Source organism: Sphaerodactylus townsendi, linkage group LG02, assembly GCF_021028975.2.
Source record: "Sphaerodactylus townsendi isolate TG3544 linkage group LG02, MPM_Stown_v2.3, whole genome shotgun sequence".
Taxonomy (NCBI): Eukaryota; Metazoa; Chordata; class Lepidosauria; order Squamata; family Sphaerodactylidae; genus Sphaerodactylus; species Sphaerodactylus townsendi.
This window is the reverse complement of record NC_059426.1, coordinates 78,039,892-78,057,489: the sequence shown is the minus strand read 5'-3', so window position 1 is coordinate 78,057,489 and position 17,598 is coordinate 78,039,892. Positions and strand designations below refer to the sequence as shown.

Below are 17,598 nucleotides of genomic sequence, written 5' to 3'. Positions count from 1 at the left end.
ACAAAGCCTTAAATGGCTTGGGCCCTGCCTACTGAAGACCTTGCTATAAAGCGAGGTACAACAACACATCCTATAATCATTCAAGGGCCAGGGCCAGCATGCAGTTGCAGTGCTGCAGTTTCCTAGCTCCAAACGGTGCTGCAACTTAACAGGAAATACCAAGATTGTCATATCTCACCAACTGCATTACAGGAAGATGAGGGCCTCAGTCTGGGCTAAAAAAGAATCTTCTGTCATTGAGAGACCTAACACTGCCATCTTGATGAGGCAGGAGATTTGGTACCTTTACTTTGTATGCATGAAAATGCACAAACGCACCCCAAAACACCCCCTCACAACCAAGAAATCTAAACAAGTTGAAGACTACCAGTACAGCAAGAGTACAGCACTTGCCTGTGGGTTTAGAAATAAGCCTAGCTGGACCAAACGCTGAGGGGGAGAGTAACTATTTACCTCTGCAATATGACTCATGGACAAAAATGGGGCTTATTTTTTGGCCCTCGTTACTTTCTCAAAATGACATGGAACAAAATACAGACATATTAGCTTTATTGGCCAGCAACATACACTGAGATTAAAGCACTGTTATATGAGGAAAACTGAAGAGAGACAAAGACTGCTAAATAGCATATCTGGGTCTCTCGGAGCATGGCACAATACACCTTCCAAAAAGAGAAAACAAGCCATATATATGTACACTTCAGTAGACTGAAATAGTGTTTCAAGCAACAGTAGTCAGTAGTTTCTTTTTTGGTTAATAGCTTTTCAGGGAATAAACTTCAGTATATGACTCAAGAGCAGATTTAGTAACATGTTCTGCAGTAGTTTAAATAACTTTCTATCTGTGTACTGAGAACACTGCAAAATGTTTCTCTTTGAATGAACAATTTTTCACGTTGACAGTAAAGACACAGACACCCTTTCTACCTCTCCAGCTGCTGAATGAACATAGCAGCACCTTGTAACATCCTGGCTGAAGCCAGGGACCCACTCCCTCCTGTCATACTCCATGAAGGGACAACTTGCTCAGTAGAAATTCTAAGGAGTGAAAGTTGTTGTCTGCCAGAACCCATACAGAACTAAAGATGGCAGTAATTCAATTAAGATTTTTAAAGAAAGATATATTTTCTTCAGTCTCCACTTCAGCTGTGGAAAATCAATACAAACCCCTTCAAAAGTTATCTGGGAATTTGTGTAGGGTACTTGACCACATGTCAATTTGTATGGGGCTAGCCTTCGGAAAGCATTGTAATTTCTTGTGGCACCAGATCAGTGAATTAAAGATAGCAAACATTTTTAAAAGTCTAGGCAGATGCACTGCACACGCTTTATCAGAAACCAATATAGCAACAGGATATACAAAGCTGATTTATACAGTCAAACTATTGGTCCATCTAGTTCAGCGCTGCCTATATTGTCTGGAAGGAGCTCTTTAGTGTCTCAAGATAGAGATCTTTCCTATCTCTTGATTCTTTTAACTGGTGATTGAGCTTTGTACCTAATGCATGTAAAGTATGTGATCTGCTACTTAGATATGGCCCTTGCCCACACGCAGGGCACATGACAGCTGATACGCTGAATACATGAAAGGGGGAAAGTGTTAACTAAAGATCACCATGACTGATATCAGACACAGGTGGCAGCAGTACAATAGACAAGCCTGTGAAATGAGCAAAATATATTCAGGCTTACCTAAGGATACCTTAGAAAGGGGAAGTAGCTCATGACAATCTTTAGATGACCTCCTCTGTTATTGGGCAAGCTAGCCAATCCAATGACTGGAAGCTACAACTAGGACATTTCTAAGAAGATGGAGTCATTGCAGATAGAAAGAGATACCAGGCTCTCCAGTTTGCTTAAGGCCTCACTGCCAATTTCTTACATCCAACTCTTTTCCCCATTGTTCATACTTGGAAATTAATGAGAGCATGCAAGTGATTGGTTCCATATCTACTTCAGCCAGATAGTGCCCAACAGTTATTGAAACTAAAAGGACTGATATAAAGCTCCCAATGCATTTTCTCTCCCACTAAATGAACTGTCATTCAGAGAAAGAGGCCAATTCATATGAATAAAAGTCTGCTCCATTCTACAAATGGAGTTACCTTGACAGCATTCTAGATACTGGGACTCATTTTAAGTGAAAGGCCTAAAGTTAACACTCCCCGCAATCATGGATTCAAAGTAGGGAACAGAACGTCCTTCATTGATGGACTTGAAAGGCACAAGAGCTCACTCATCTTCAGAAGGGCCTCCAGCGGAGGTGGGACTCAGCAGGTTTGCACCACTTTGGCTGAATTGGTTGCTAAAATGGGACTTGTAAACAACCAGTTGTTAAATTATTTGAATCCCACCACTGGCCGCCAGCCTAGAGAGAGAGGCACTGTGAAAGAAGCAGCAGACTGATATGGGTAACCTGGTCTGTCCATAAGGCAAACAAGAGGAGAGCACACCCAGAAGGGCAGCAGTTGGCAGAGACAGAGACCTTCTTGGATGAGAGACAGCTGCCATCAGAACCTCTACATGGCCACAGAGCCTGTTCTTCTATAATAAAGAGAGAATTGAGCTCCTGATCTGCAACACGCATCATGAATTCTTGTGGCCAGTTGTCACCCCCTCAAAGAGAACCACCCTGCTGATTAAAAAAGCAGAAAAGGAAATGTGGGAGGCACTGGGCCCTCAACAGCATTGATGATTTCTCTTTCAGATTGCATAGTGGGCCAGGTTTTAACAGGCTGGGGGCATTTTGCAGAAAAATAATCTGCAGCTACATGGCTTTTGGACCACAAAAAGAGACTGAGTGATCCCTGGGAATCCTCTGCAGCATCACAAAGACCTGGCAGAGGCACCAAGAATCATTTCATTAAGCAGCAAAAATCCTTGCAGAGTTGTTTTTGTGCTGCTCGGCAGAAGACGGGTGGTGAGCTGGAGGGTGATGGGAGCTGAGCGGGTGGGTGGCTTTTGCTCCTAGTAAGGTTCTGATTTCAAGCTCCTGTACAAGCAGCAAGTGAAGATCATCCCAAATATCTAAAAAAAAGCAAAAAGGAATACAGATAAGACAGATGTGGATGGATTAGGTTGTATGTCAAGCCAACGCTCTTAGTTTGAGTAATCATGAATTGCAAATCCTTTGTTTTGCATCAACTCTGGATGCTGAGAATCTCCCCCTGAAAGGGCAAGTCCCTAGAGGCCGAGAGATGCAATGAAGGAGAAAGGGAAGCTGAGCAGAGGAGACGCTCCGCCCAGAATGAGAGTGCGCCAGCAGCAGAAGAAGGGATGTTTCTTCCTATGACAGTCAATAGGCATTTTTCTAAACAGGGTCTTGAAATGCTTGGGTGAAATGCAGGATGATAACATTTTAATTTAATCAATTAAACCCCTAAAAGGCAAAAATCACAGCTTTAACCCCACGGCACACTCCCAGGCCTTTGTAAAATGTATTTGGCTGTTCCCAAACGCATGGCAATGGGAGGACTGCACAGCTCCTGGGGCTGTTTCTGTGGCATTATTATAGTAAGTTTCATTTAAAAGGAACAAGAATAATTAGAAATGGGCAGGGAAGGGATATGGGAGACACTGGCACGGAGCATCTTCTGTGACATTATTGGCCATTGCAATTGGAGCTAGGGTTGCCCAGAACTTCACAATATTAAAGAGTGCTCGCTCCTAACTAGTTTTGCAGTGTTCAGTCTGAGTTGCTGTTGCCATGCTTCACCAGCAGAGGTCGCCTTCTGACTGCACTACAGATACCACCAGCCCCTCTGCACAGCCTCTCAGTCTTTAGAACATAGCAAACATTTCACTGAGTCATCTGAATCCAGGGCGAGAGCTACCAAACACTCAGAACTGCCCTTCCCCACATCACAAAATGGCACTTCTTTTTTAGGACTTCAGATTAAACCTTTACGGAAAAACCATGAGCTTAAAATAGTGAATAAAAATGTCTCCGTAACACAAAATGACCCAGAATCAAGAACTAACAACCCATCCTTAAAAACAGGGATTTCTTCATCAGGCTGAACAGCAGATGCATCCTCTCTCTCTCTTCCTTGGGCCAAACTGCCTAGAAGCTTTTGGAAAAGAGCAGGTTCTTTTCCCTTTCAGAAGGTGTGCCACAGTGGGTGTGCCACAGTGAGGAGGGTATGATGGCTACTCATGGTTTTTCTGTGGGCTAACAATGTCTGGGCACTCATCTGAAGATTATACATTTTCTCATGCTGTTTGCTCCAGGCATATGTGATGATCAAACATGGTGTTCTTCTTTTCCTGCATGATTTACACATTCACACTCTTTTTGAGACATATATGTATGAATGGGAACATTCCCAGAGGCACATACCATAAAATGAGAAGAGGACGTAGTTTATAGCATAAGGTCATAGCTGTTGCGGTACTTTGTTTAACCACCTGTTTTCTACAATCAAGAGACATTTCATGGCCTAGAGGTGGGATCCAGGACTAAGCAAGGTCTAAGAAGCCTCTAGAACAGGGATCTGCAAGCTGCGGTTCTCCAGATGTTCATGGACTACAAATCCCATCAGCCCCTGCCAGAATGGCCAATTGGCCATGCTGGCAGGGGCTGATGGGAATTGTAGTCCTTGAACATCTGGAGAGCTGCAGGTTGTAGACCCCTGCTCTAGAACATAAGAACCTTGTGGCACTCATTCTTCTGGTCTAAAAGAAGCACATCTTACCCATGATGTATTTGTTCTAATTTTCTCTTCAGCGCTGCAAAGCTGTAATTCATAATTTACTGACAAACGTGCAGGGACATTTCCTTCCTATTTCGTTGCAGAATAATAGTTGGCAGCTAAAACAGGCAGACAGCTCATCTGGGGTAAACAGGCTATACTCCACCCACAATCCCTGTTTCCTACCTCCTGCTCTTGGAAAGTATGAATCCTTCAAGATATTCCCCAAGGTGGAGGACAGAGGTGAAGGTGGTGCAAAGAGGAAGAGGTGACTCTTCTCCTTTACTTCCTGTGGCTTGCTGTCTATATATTTTGTAGGCTTATGTCTTTAGAAATTTTCAAAGACAAGCAGACTTTACTTAGAGGCTCTCCTTTGTTTACCATCAGCCCTCTGTAAGCACCAGAAGGGAATTAAAGCCTGGTCTCAAAAGCCTACACTTACACCACTCAATCTTCCATATTGCCAGGGCATACCTGTACACAAGCAATGCCAATTCCTACTGCTCCGATAATTTTCAGGTGTTCTTGGATAAAGTTTTCCAGTTTAGTGATGCAGCCACCCTGGAAAAAAGAAATTCAATTATTTGGTTATATTTTAACACATGGTCTTGTGCAGTATGATATTTTTCACAGAACTAATGCCTTGGGATTTCTTAGGAGACAAAATGATCATTAAAATGAATCCAAATCAATAATATAGACATTAACACTCTTCAAGTTATTGTCAAAGGCTTTCACGGCTGGATTCAACTGGTTCTGGTGGGTTTTCCGCAGGCAAAACGTTAGGAATAAGATCCATCAGATCATGGCCACACAGCCCGGAAAACCCACCAGAACCACTCTTCAAGCTGCTCTTTCCATATCCATGTTTCCACCCAGAGATCAGTCCAGCATAAAGGCAATTTAGAGAGAAGTGTCAAAGCACTGTTCTTTCTAACACTTTGGAAACTGGCCCCTCCTTCCTTACCAAAAGTCTCTCTGCCACCCCACCAACTCTTTCCCAGAGCCTTTTCGGAGCGGGGGGGGGGGGGGGGATTTGGGGTTGTTAGGCAGTGCTCATGCCCTGAGGCGTGGGGTTTAGTCTGTCTCGGTCTGACCAAAACAAGCTTAGTTGCTGAAGTTATTCATGCTCCTCATATTCCCTAATCCCTCACTGAGCCTGCTGAAAATAGTTTCTCCATCATCATTATCATCTGGCAGCATGCTCTGACCCAAAGCTTTGGAGTGATCTTGGGCTAAATATCCTGTGGCCTGTCTGTGGCCTCTTTTGAAAATTAGATTAATCAGTTTGAAAGGATCTTTTTGTTCATGCAGTCATCTCCCAAATCTTGTCCACTACCTCCCTGGCACCAGACAGGATTTTGAATGGTTAAGAAATTAGCTGAGCTGCAGGATATTCCAGACCAGACAAAGCACACAAACATTTGCATGCTAGCATGAAATGAACCCGTGGGAAGCATTAGAAGAAAACCACGATAAGCATTTGAGCACTTCAGATGTTCTGAGTGGTTCACATCCATAATCTCAGCCATATGTACAGCCCCCAAACGACAATTTGCATTGCGTCATTATACCGCAGAGGAAGAGCTGAGGCTAAGAGACCATCACACGACACCAACTGTCTAGAACACAGCCAGTTCTCACAAACCTCCCAAAATGATATGTTCAGAACCTGGGTCACCAATGAGCAAATCAAAGGGATTTTATTCAAAATCCTGTAGAAGGTCAAAATGAATGTACTTTGCTTCCCATCTTATCAAGGCTTGGTGGTGCTGGTGAAGCAAAATGACCAGGTAAGGACCAGAATCTTTATGAATTGCTCAGTGGTGAGACTGTATTCACTCAGCAGTAACACTTCTGCTACACAGTGGACACCTAAGAAACCAAGGAGTCCTAGTGGATACCATTAAGGGCAACAGTGGGAGAGGCACCTTTAATATGGGACACAATCCACTGGGAAGTTCTTCAGTGCAGTTCTAATTGGAATACATCTGTGTCATAGCAGCATATTTTTGTCCAGCTTCCATTACTTTCAATTAAGAATACGCAAGGGAACTCTCCAACAGACTATACTCCAGGATAATTAGCTTCCAAGAGGGAACCATTTAGACGGACTTCTAGAAAAGCTAAGAAATTTTGGAGATTAATACATTCAATAATTCAAAAATTTTAAAGACTAATAAACAAATGAAACATAACGCTTCTCTGCTGGAACTGATTAATAGATCTCTGGAAAGAAAACATAGAACTTTGTTTTTATAAATGTAAGGATGCCATTGCTGGGAGGGGGAAATTGCTGGAGAGAGCTTTAGCTTTTGCAGGTGCTGCTTTATCTGTTTCCCTGGCCTTGGAGCTCGGCGGCTGGGACGGGCCTTCAGGCTGGACTTTTCCTAACTGACTTGGTTCACATGTGGGGGAGGGGATTTGCTGCAACATATTATCACCTGCTTTGGCACCTTTTTGCCAGAACTGCCTTCTCCTGTCTTTCTCATGTCTTCAATAAAATCCTTGAACCCATCAAGTGAGTTATTGTCCAAACGGGGAAATTGACAAGTAGCAAGAACACTCTATGTGCAGAAATGGAAACTCCAGTTTACCTACGAGTGAAGAATGGCTGGCAAAGGTATTAGAATTGGCAGAGATGGTCAAACTCATTTCATTTCATTAATTTAGTTAAATTCTTGGACAGATTATTTAGGTAAAACAGAACAAATTAAATTGATGAATAGTGGTTTTGAAGGCTAGTAGATGGTTAAAATGAGATCTGGTGATTTTTTTGGTCTCTTTTGAGATGTAAAATTGCAGTGGTGTTCCTGCCTAGGGACAGGGGGTACCCTATGTCCCTGGGTGCCCCCTTTTGGTCGTCACGTGGGGAGTAGCCAACACTTATCCAAGTGTCGCTTTGGTGTATTTTTTTTTTAATTCTTTAAAGTGTTTTTCACGTTCTATGCCTGCAGGGGGCGCATTTTTTTGTAAAACCAGCAGCACTCAAAATTTCAGGGTACCATCCAGGCACTATCTCGATGGGTGTTTCACCTCACCAGGATAGCTTGGCAGCAGTGCTATGGACCCCTCAGGACGCAAGTCTCATCTCCCATTGTTTTCAAATGGAGCTAACCCAGATGGGGTTACCCATTTGAGGGACCATACTCTTGTCCTCTCTGAACATAATCTCTCAACCAAACTTGGTGGCATCATAAGAATAGTTAACAGATGATACCCTGAAAATTTGGTGTCAACTAGTTTTAAAATGCATCCCCATCCAGGCACCCCGCTAGTTCAAGATTCTTTGTTTCAGTATTCTGCCCCGGACAGCCAATGGGAATTTCTGAGTGTAGGTAGGCTGCACATTTTTTAAGATAGAGGTGCCAGACTTTCGGGTGGGTTCAGGAGGACCTCCTGGTAATACCACCCAAATTTGGTGATGTTTGGTTCTGGGGGGCAACAAAGTTATGGACCCCAAGCTTATTTTGTTTCCCCGCCTCGCACATTGAAAAGCCTGGTGGGCTGAGTTCTTTCTCAGAACAAAGGGCGTGCCCCATCCCATTGATTTTCAATGGGAGCTAACCTGGTCAGGGCTACCCATTTGAGGGACCATAACACAGTCCCCCCGAACATAACTTCATAAACTTGGGTGGGCATCATAAATAGTTAACAGATGATACCTAGAAAATTTAATCACCCAAATGCATCAGAGCATAGAAATTTGCCCAAGATTCTTTGTAGTGATTATATGCATTGTAGCCAATGGGGAATTTCACAGAGATGTGTAGGTAGGCTGCACATTTTTTTAAAGATAGAGGTGCCAGTTTCAGGGTGGCTCCAGGAGGACCTCCTGGTAATAGCATCCAGTGTTTTGGGGTGCCCAGCTACAGGGGTTCTGATTTTAGGGGCCCCCAAAAGCGCTTATTTCCTTCTTGTTTCCCTCATCTCTGCACTTGAAAGCCTGTGGGCTGTGAGTTCTCTCAGAGCTCTCTCAAGCTCCCCCACCTTCCCAGAAGCAAAAGCTCACCAAGCTTTGGATGCTGTTACTACAAGGCCTCTTGGAGCCACCTTTGGAAAGTCTGGTGCCTCTATTCTAAAAAAAAAAATGTGCAAGCCTGCCTTAGAAATTCCCCTTCATTAGCTACAATGGAGCAAAGTCACTGCAAAAAACAAAGAATCTTGAGGCAAATTTCTTGGGGTGCCCACTGGAAGGGATATATTTTTAAAGCTAGTGATTAATACCCAAAATTTCAGGGGTATCATCTGTTAACTATTCTTATGATGCCACCCCAGGTTTGGTGAAGTTATAAATAGTTCAAGGGGACCAAAGTTATGGTCCCTCAAATGGGTAGCCAACCCCTATCTCAGGTTAGCTCCCATTGAAAACAATGGGATGTAGCATCCCATTTTGGGCATCCATAACTTTGCTGACCCTGAGACCAAACATCACCAAACTCTTTCGAGGAAGATGGTATCATCAGGGAAGTCTCTGAATGGATGCCCTGAGGAATTTTTGTGCCACTAGCTTTAAAAATGCACTCCCCTGCAAGGCCGATATAAACACCACCAAAAAATACCCTCCAAAAACCCAAATTACACTTGTAGCATTCAAAAGCATTTGTTCATTTTTTGGGCAGGGACATGAAATCGGGGACAATTTTTTGTCCCGAATGTGTCTAAAATTTGCCCAGATTCCAAGCTTCTAATCTGGTATTTTGTTTCATCTGACATCTCCAACCCTCAAAAGTGATGCTGTTTCAGGGTGGGGGAGAATCCACATTAACAGCATCACTTTCAATTTTGTTTTAACCGGGGCCCCCAGATTCTCCCTTTAAGGTAGATTTAAAAGAAGAATCTGAGCTCCCTAGTTTAAACACCATTGAAAGTGATGCTGTTTGGGGATGGATTCCACTGGAGGTGTTTTGTGAGAGATGATGCTGACATTTGTTTGATAAATGTTTTGCTGGGGGTGATTTGTGAGAGATTTACATGCTTAATACCCACTTGAACTGGCTTTTTGTTTCTCAGGCTAACTACCTACCTCATAGGGTTGTTGTGATTAGGAAATTAGGAAAAGAGTTGGTGGAGAGAGAGCCATGTATGTTTTGATGGGAGTGGGAGGTGTTTTGTGAGCTGGTACAAAAAATCATTGTTTGGTCATGGTGGGGGAGGGTGGCCGCCCATACGCCGGGCGGGAGGGGGCGCCAAACTCAGGTTTTGTCCCCGGGCGCCAGTTTACCTAGGTACGCCCCTGTAAAATTGTTAAGTTCTACTTAAACAAAAGGAAAAAAAAGATGGAACCATTTGGATTTTCCACCTCAAGGGCCAAAATATGTAAAGCAGGGGTGTCCAACTCTGGCCCTCTAGATGTTCATGGACTATGATTCCCATCAGCCCCTGCCAGCATTATGTAAAGGGTATTCAGTTTTACCTCTTTATAGATATTTGAAGGATGATCTCTTCGACCACACAAGTCTGTAGGGGTCTTGCAGCAACTGTCAGGAAACTTTCGCATTGAAGCATCAGGGGATTTGATCCAGTCACTATCACTCCAATCTGAAGCATTATGGCTGCCACAGCACTTAAACTATATACACACATACACAGTCACACAGAGACAGACAAACAGATCAATACAAATGTACAAGTTTGTATAGGCATGCCAGAGCTCAACATCTGTGATTCTAGGAGTTAGATCTAGCAATCTTATCAGCAAAAGGTGCTGATTGTCATAGGTTACTGTGTTCCCCTTCCCCAGCAGCCATTTCCCCCAAGAAAATGTATTCCCAGGACTGTGGGACCCACATGTACTAAAATACGAGGCTCATCTCACAATTCCCACAACACCTGCCATATAACCCAGCAGAAAATCTACTTAGACTTGGGGTACAACATGGCATCTAAGAGTCATATGTACTGAGAAGTTTTATGATGAGGTGGATTTTGAACTTTAAAATGCCAACCCAATGGTTGGAAGCAATGTACACAAAGCCACTTATCAATATTTTTAATGAACATCATTGTCCTAGTTGTAAACTAGTTTTACTAAATAAAAAGCAGGGACCACAAAATTAGCTGTTTGAAAAGGCTTTAAAAATCCACCACTCTGTTTTTCCAAACTGAGAAATCTAAGCATATCATATATGGTCATTTAGAACAAAAAACGTTGCATGATGGACTGACATGGTTGATGAAAGGGACGAGAAACACCCTTTGTTTCCTTAAAGATTCTGTTTCCTTATGTGTTACATTTCCTATAGCTATTTCTCTGTAACGGAGTAAATTCCTTCTAAGAAAAATGTGGCAAACACGAGGTGAAGGTGATATTTCATGTTCAAAAGGACCTTCACTTTGGGCACACATGATAATGTATTTACATTGGACTAGGAAGAGAAACATGGAAAGATGCCTCAGCATTTCGGTCACCAAACTCAGCCTTCTATTTTAACCAGCATCACTTGCATGCCTCGTTTAGGATCTCCTAATTCAGGAATGAGGCCAAGGTCCTGCAAAGTGCTGAAGTTATACAGCCCCCCTGCCCCGCCCCCCCCCCACAGCATCTCTCCAACTAACATTTCAAGATGAGTAGACTCAAAATAGGAGGCACAGAAAAGTGATCTATAGATTTATTTGTCAATAATCCAGAGTCTCCCAGCGCTTCCCTGCGCAGCCCTGTAGTCTGTATCTGTAACATGAAGTTCAGATGCATCTTTCTAGAAACTTAGATCTGTTAGGGCACCTCAAAAACAGGTTCTACTCACAGTGGAATAATATGCTGAATATGTGCTGAATATGCTGAATGGATATAGATCCACGTGTGCATATTCAGATTCAGATTTTCCCCATATAATCTGTCACAAAAAAGGGATGGGCAGACTACATGAGCACGATGGGTTCATGCAAGAACATTTGTGAGCAGTTTTCACACAGTGATGTTTAATACATATCAGAGGGGTGAATTCATAAACTTCATTCCTATATATATTTATGTCACCTACGCATTACAGCACAAATGGGCTCACGTATAATCTTAGCTCAGCTATAACCCTTGCGATAGCAGCAACAGGCAATTATTTCAGCCTTCACTCTCTTGGGTAGTACTGAAAGATTTTTGCCTTAAGTAATCCTTCCCAGTTGAGGGCCCTGAACCCTCATTTAAAAATTTCTCCCTTCTTCTAGGAAAGGTTAGTGTGCTAGATCTAGTGAACCAAGGGGCTGTCATGCAACAGTGGAATGCAAATAAGGCAGTGGTGAGATTCAAATAATGTAACAACCTTCGGGGATGGGGCGGTATAAAAATCCAATAAAATAAATAAATAAATGATGATGATGGGATTCAAATAATTTAACGACTAGTTGTTTACAAGCACCATTTTAACAACCGGTTCTGTCGAAGTGGTGCGAACCTGCTGAATCCCACCACTGAAATAAGGACTCCGGTTGGTGGCAAGCTACCCAAGAAGAACTTCATAACCTCAGAAAGGAGGATGGAGAGCAAAGGATTTCTTTGTGGAGCTGGATCACCCCCACATGCATGGACCAAGCTCTCTCAGTAGAGTCATGGGTGGGAGGTGGGGCAAGAAGGTGAATTCCTGGCATGCATCTCAGGAAGTAAGCTCTGACTCACACAAGCTCATACTAGAATACATGTTGTTTGTCTTTATCATGCCACTGGCCTTTAGTGATATTGGGAACAGGGACCAGTGACAAATGGGATGCAATTTAGTTTGCACACAATGTTTTCACACAATGTTTTCACACAATCTGTCAAATGTGCCATTTCTCAGCCCAACTTTGCCATATGTGTAGTTACACACAGAAAACAGGTGTCACAGACCACATTACCCAAGGTAACAACACACTTGCTTCCTAATTAGAGGTATGGTCTGAAAAGGATGTGGTTTGGTTTTTAATCTTTTATTCCTCATTTTCTACAATTACCTCCTGCTGCAGTTTGTCTACGGCATTTGTCACACTTTCTTCTCCTGGCTTTCGGTACTTCTGGGTCATGGTGTCCTTCAGGTTTTGTTTCAACTCCATACTCAGCTAAGTAGAAGGTGGTGGTGGTGGTGATGGGGAATAGAAAGGAAATATCATTATCATCATTTTTCAATTCAGTCTTTGTCGTTTTTCCATCATTTTTGTTTATTTATCATCTTTTCTGAGGAAACTGAATACGTCCAAGTGATGAAAAACTGATCTCAGAGAAACTCAACCAATCCCTGGCCCAATTTCTATCATATATAAAGTGAATGAACATGGCAAGATGGGGTGAGGTGGGCAGTGGTAGCCAAATAAATAGCATTTGCTTCTCAAATGAATAAATTGGTTTGCCTACATTTCCCCCTCTTCTATATATACTTCTGAATTTGCATGTCTCTTTCTCACCTTTTCTGAATGCAAACAGGTAGCTCTTTTTCTCAAGCCCACTTAGGCAAAGCACTTGAACTAATTTAAGCCCAAGCACTTTAGCTTGATAAGGTTTGCGTTCTTTGTGCAAGTCCGGTTCTGCTCTTTGTGCAAGTCTGGTCTTTGTGCAAGTCCGGTTCTGCTCTTTGTGCAGAGTCTGGTTCTGCTCCATTCACCATGAGATAGATGCAACATGCATGCTGTTGCTGACTGAGAGGGGGGGATTCCCAGGCAGGCTATTGAAGGAGCATGTTCTGTGCATCAAGGCCAGTGGGTACAAGGAAATACATCATTCTAACTTAGACAAATGATCCATTTAGCCCAAAAACGGATTGGCAGAGGCAATTCTGTGGAATCTCAAGCCAAGTTCTCTCTCAGTCCCACTAGACAAGACCCTATAAACTTCAGATGCCAAGAATTCAATCTGAGACCTTTTACATTAAAAGATCACGCTCTTCCAATGAGACTGGGGGAGGAGAGCACATGCCCAGAAAAAAACAAAAGCAAGGATTCTGCACTATAATATGGCGTTAAATTCCACATGAATAATAGGGCAGAACACAAGAGTGGCTGGAAACACATTTGTTTGTGCCAAAGAACTGCTCTGATTGGAACCTAAAAGATGTGAGGCTTTATGGACTGCTAAGTAGAATAAACAGCAGTGGAGAGGGACAGAAGACTTGTTGGCACTGAAAGCAAAATTATAAACACTACTTAATTAGCTGATAGCTTATTTGGGAAAGACAAAAAGCAATTACCTGCAGGCTCACAGGAAAGAACTGCAGCATGGAACAGAGGCAGCAAAAAATAAACATAGTTTATACACATATTGGGAGAACATGACAAGCAGAGACACAAAAGGAGGAAAGCACCTTGGGATTTGGTAAGAAGGGGAAAGGAGGCTTACAAGGGAGGGAAGGCAAGCAGGCAAACTGAGGCTTGCAGGATAAGTGCCATTCACAGTCTGTGACGCTGCCCACCAAGGCCACAAATCTCCACATCCAGTACTTTATGTTGAGTATCATTAAAACTGATGACTTGCATACCTTTAGCCTGGGATTGTGATCGCTATTATGTGACTTATGGATCTTCCAGAGCTGAGTACCAGTGATCTCAGAGATTATGGTACTACTAATGTTCTCCACCTCATGATTACATTGTGAACAGCTCCTCAATTACTGCACTACTTTTTTCATCATTCCTATTACCCATCTCCTCCCACTTATGACTGTATGACTATAGCCTGTGCTGACATTTTATTTTATTTTATTTTATGATTTTATTTTATGATTTTACATTTTATGTTTTCATTACTACTGATTGTTTCCTGATTGCTTACTAGACCTATATGACAATCATTAAGTGCTGTACCTTATGGTTCTTGACAAATGTATTTTTCTTTTATGTACACTGAGAGCATATGCACCGGAGACAAATTCCTTGTGTGTCCAATCACACTTGGCCAATAAAGATTCTATTCTATTCTATTCTATTCTATTCTATTCTATTCTATTCTATTCTATTCTATTCTATTCTATTCAATACCTGCATATTTCCCAGTGAGGATACTCATTTGCTAACTTCTCACATATCATGGTGAAACCACTGCTTGACTGTTGTGAACACGCTTCAGAGCCCCATATTACCTATACCAGGCCTCTCCTCCCTTCACAGATGGTGACTCCCTTCTTCATGTTCTAGTTTTCTACAACACCCAAACTGGACAATTAGTTAATTGGCAAACTAGAATCAAAAGGTCTGAAATGGGTTTCTGATTCTGCTTCATGATTAGCTGTGACCATAATTTGCCCAATTCACACATCATAGCAACCTATGCTTGCCAAAACTGTAGAAAGAAACAGGCACAGAAGAGGGAAGACAGCACATACAGTCACAACACATTCCCACTGGCCAAACCATGTGATGACCATACGCCTGAACCAAGCTTCTCTTTCACTGTACTCTGCTTGGTAACATAATTTGCTTTATCTTTCAGCAGCCATGCCCAGCTAATGACTAAAGGTCTCGATCTTTTGCAAAAGCCTTAAGCACCAGGGTTTAAGTGGCTTGCACAGTATCCACAGTTTTCTGAAGCAAGAAATGGTCAAGTTTATTTGCTATCCTTTTGCTGCTAGGAAAAGAATACTGTTCTAAAGTAAAAGCACCTGGATTGATAGCCACTCTTAGTCATATCAGCATGTCAAGGTGAAAGACAACATACTGCAAGGAAATAGGTATTTCAAGCAGATGCAAGTAGCTGAATGCTTATTTAAAGAGTACTTCCATATACTGTGAAACTGGCTCTGAAATTAATTATTAATGTCATGCTATATTACATACTGAACAGTATGGGAATTTCTGGGCAAAATTATTGCCAGGTTTTTTATTATTATTATTATTATTATTATTATTATTATTATTATTATTATTATTATTATTATTATTATTATTATACAAAACAGTTATACACAGCAAACAAGATCAATATGCTGGATTTTGTATTACATCACATGTCGGACACTTCCCAAGCATCTAGGACTGTGTGATGTATCGACGAATAATGCGTGCAGAGCCGAGTAGGGTGGCCTTTTGCAGCTGACATATGGTGATTATTATTATTATTACTACTACTAATCCAAATCCAAATCCAAAAACCTTTATTAGGCATAAAACCAGTGCCAAGAATTTCAAATACAATAAAAAGATCATTATTGCTATTACTACTACTACTACTACTACTACTACTACTACTACTACTACTACTACTACTACTACTACTACTACTAGCTGTGAACCCATGTTGTTTGAATCAACTGTCTTCCCCAATGTTTTTTACATGGGAGAATGGCTCTATTGGTGCTAACTGTTCCATTCAAAAGCCCCTAAATAGTAGTTATAGTGATTTTTTTTACCCTGAAGCAGAATGCTGAGAGATACAAAAAGAGGCTCATGCACCAACATAACCCTTTCCCCCGGCATATTCAGCACAGGCCCACATCTCTAGAGTACAAAATATGGAACTTCATATCTCTCCCACACAAATTGCCAGTTCAGAATATCAGCCTCTTCCAGCACAATACAGAATTACACCTTTAGAATCACAGTATTGGTCACTTTAGGCGCTTTGGTGTACGCAGCTCTCAGTTCAATAGGGACCTACACACACACACACACAGTGGAGAGGAAGAATGCCTTTTTAGACTCCCTGTCAGCTGAGACACTGCTTTTGCCACGCCTGTAGACATGAGAGTACTGGCCTATATTGCAGGAGGAAGGAAAAGAACCACAGCAGAATGACAAACTGAACTGTCAGGGGTTGGGGGGGGGGGGGGGAGTGTGCATACATGTAGTAATGTCAGAACTGGGAAGAGACTTACAGAAAAATGGTATTCATCTTGGCAAACACTGCCCTCAGACTGATGTGCCCTTTGTCAACTACTACCAAGAGTTGCTTACCTGCTGGTAATAGATGTAGGCCAGGATTCCAGCGATTATTTCAAGGAGAAAGATGCACAGCAGCAATATAAAATACTGCAAAAGTTGAAAAAAGGCGGGGGGGGGGGGGAGAGAGAGAGACAAAGTCAAATTGCAGCATGAGGATACCTGCAGAAGATGCTCCATTAAGATTTTAGCCTGAAGTGCCTTCTCTAAGCCAGGCCCTGTGGCTGGCTTGATAATCAAAGTTTGATCTGAACAATATCAATAAGGAAATCCCTGTAGCCACTGGGTTTAGAAAACTGGAAAAACACAAGAGATAGAAGCATCTCGCACAGAGCTCCAATATAAGGAGTACTTCCAAAGGAGAAGAAAATATATAACTTTTTATATCAGACAAGGTTTTTTTTTTCACATTTAGATTCTTTTCCAGCAAGTATATACATTCCTAATTCAGAAGCAGTAAGCTTACATTTTGCTTGACATGTGCCAATGGGTCAGGTAACTGTTTGCTTATTAGGAGGGGAGAAACCAACTAATGAACCTGAGGGGGTGCAGTAAAATATAGAATATCCTGATAGAAATGACAAGGTAACAACATAGTCATTTCATTCCACTTTGTGATCCAAAGTGACTCCTGCTGATTTTATTCACAGGCCTTTCATGCTGGCTCTAGTTTCATGTCCCTGAGCGAAAGAGGCCATGGCTGACCAAAGTATGACTTCACTTACAACCAGTTCTCAACATGCAAGGTGAATTCAATTTTTAAAAAACGCTGTTAGCTAGTGAAGCTGCCTTCGCTTGTGCTGTCCTGACTGACAATAGCTTTGCCAAGATTCAAGAACAGCTGTTCCAGGCCTTGTACCCCACAGTTCTTTTTAAATGGAACAAAGAGTATTGTTGCACCACAACGTATTAACAAATTTATTGTGGCATCAACAATTGTGTACCAAAACTCTCCTTTTCAGGGGCAAGGGATTGAACCTGGGACCACTTGCATGCAAAGCATATATTTTACCCTTGAACTATGGCCTTCCAAAAGTTTTCACAGCTGTAGTTCCTAGTTCATGTGTAACCC

The 17,598-nt window shown here is 42.1% G+C and overlaps 1 protein-coding gene across 2 annotated transcripts in view; it reads right to left on the bottom strand.

Annotated features, from left to right (window-relative positions):
- Positions 1-532: 532 nt before the first annotated feature.
- The window catches only part of CD151 (CD151 molecule (Raph blood group)), a 50,796-nt gene continuing 33,730 nt past the window's right edge, over positions 533-17,598 (bottom strand). Inside the window, exons 4-9 of one of the 2 annotated variants that reach the window (XM_048484830.1) lie at positions 16,542-16,616; positions 13,844-13,864; positions 12,618-12,722; positions 10,108-10,263; positions 5,166-5,252; positions 533-3,027 (exon numbers count right to left, since the gene is read on the bottom strand). In XM_048484830.1, coding sequence (XP_048340787.1) covers positions 2,968-3,027; positions 5,166-5,252; positions 10,108-10,263; positions 12,618-12,722; positions 13,844-13,864; positions 16,542-16,616 — 504 coding nt within the window. In that variant the 3' untranslated portion in view covers positions 533-2,967. The remainder of the gene's footprint in view (positions 3,028-5,165; positions 5,253-10,107; positions 10,264-12,617; positions 12,723-13,843; positions 13,865-16,541; positions 16,617-17,598) is intronic. The other variant, XM_048484831.1, reaches the window with a different exon arrangement.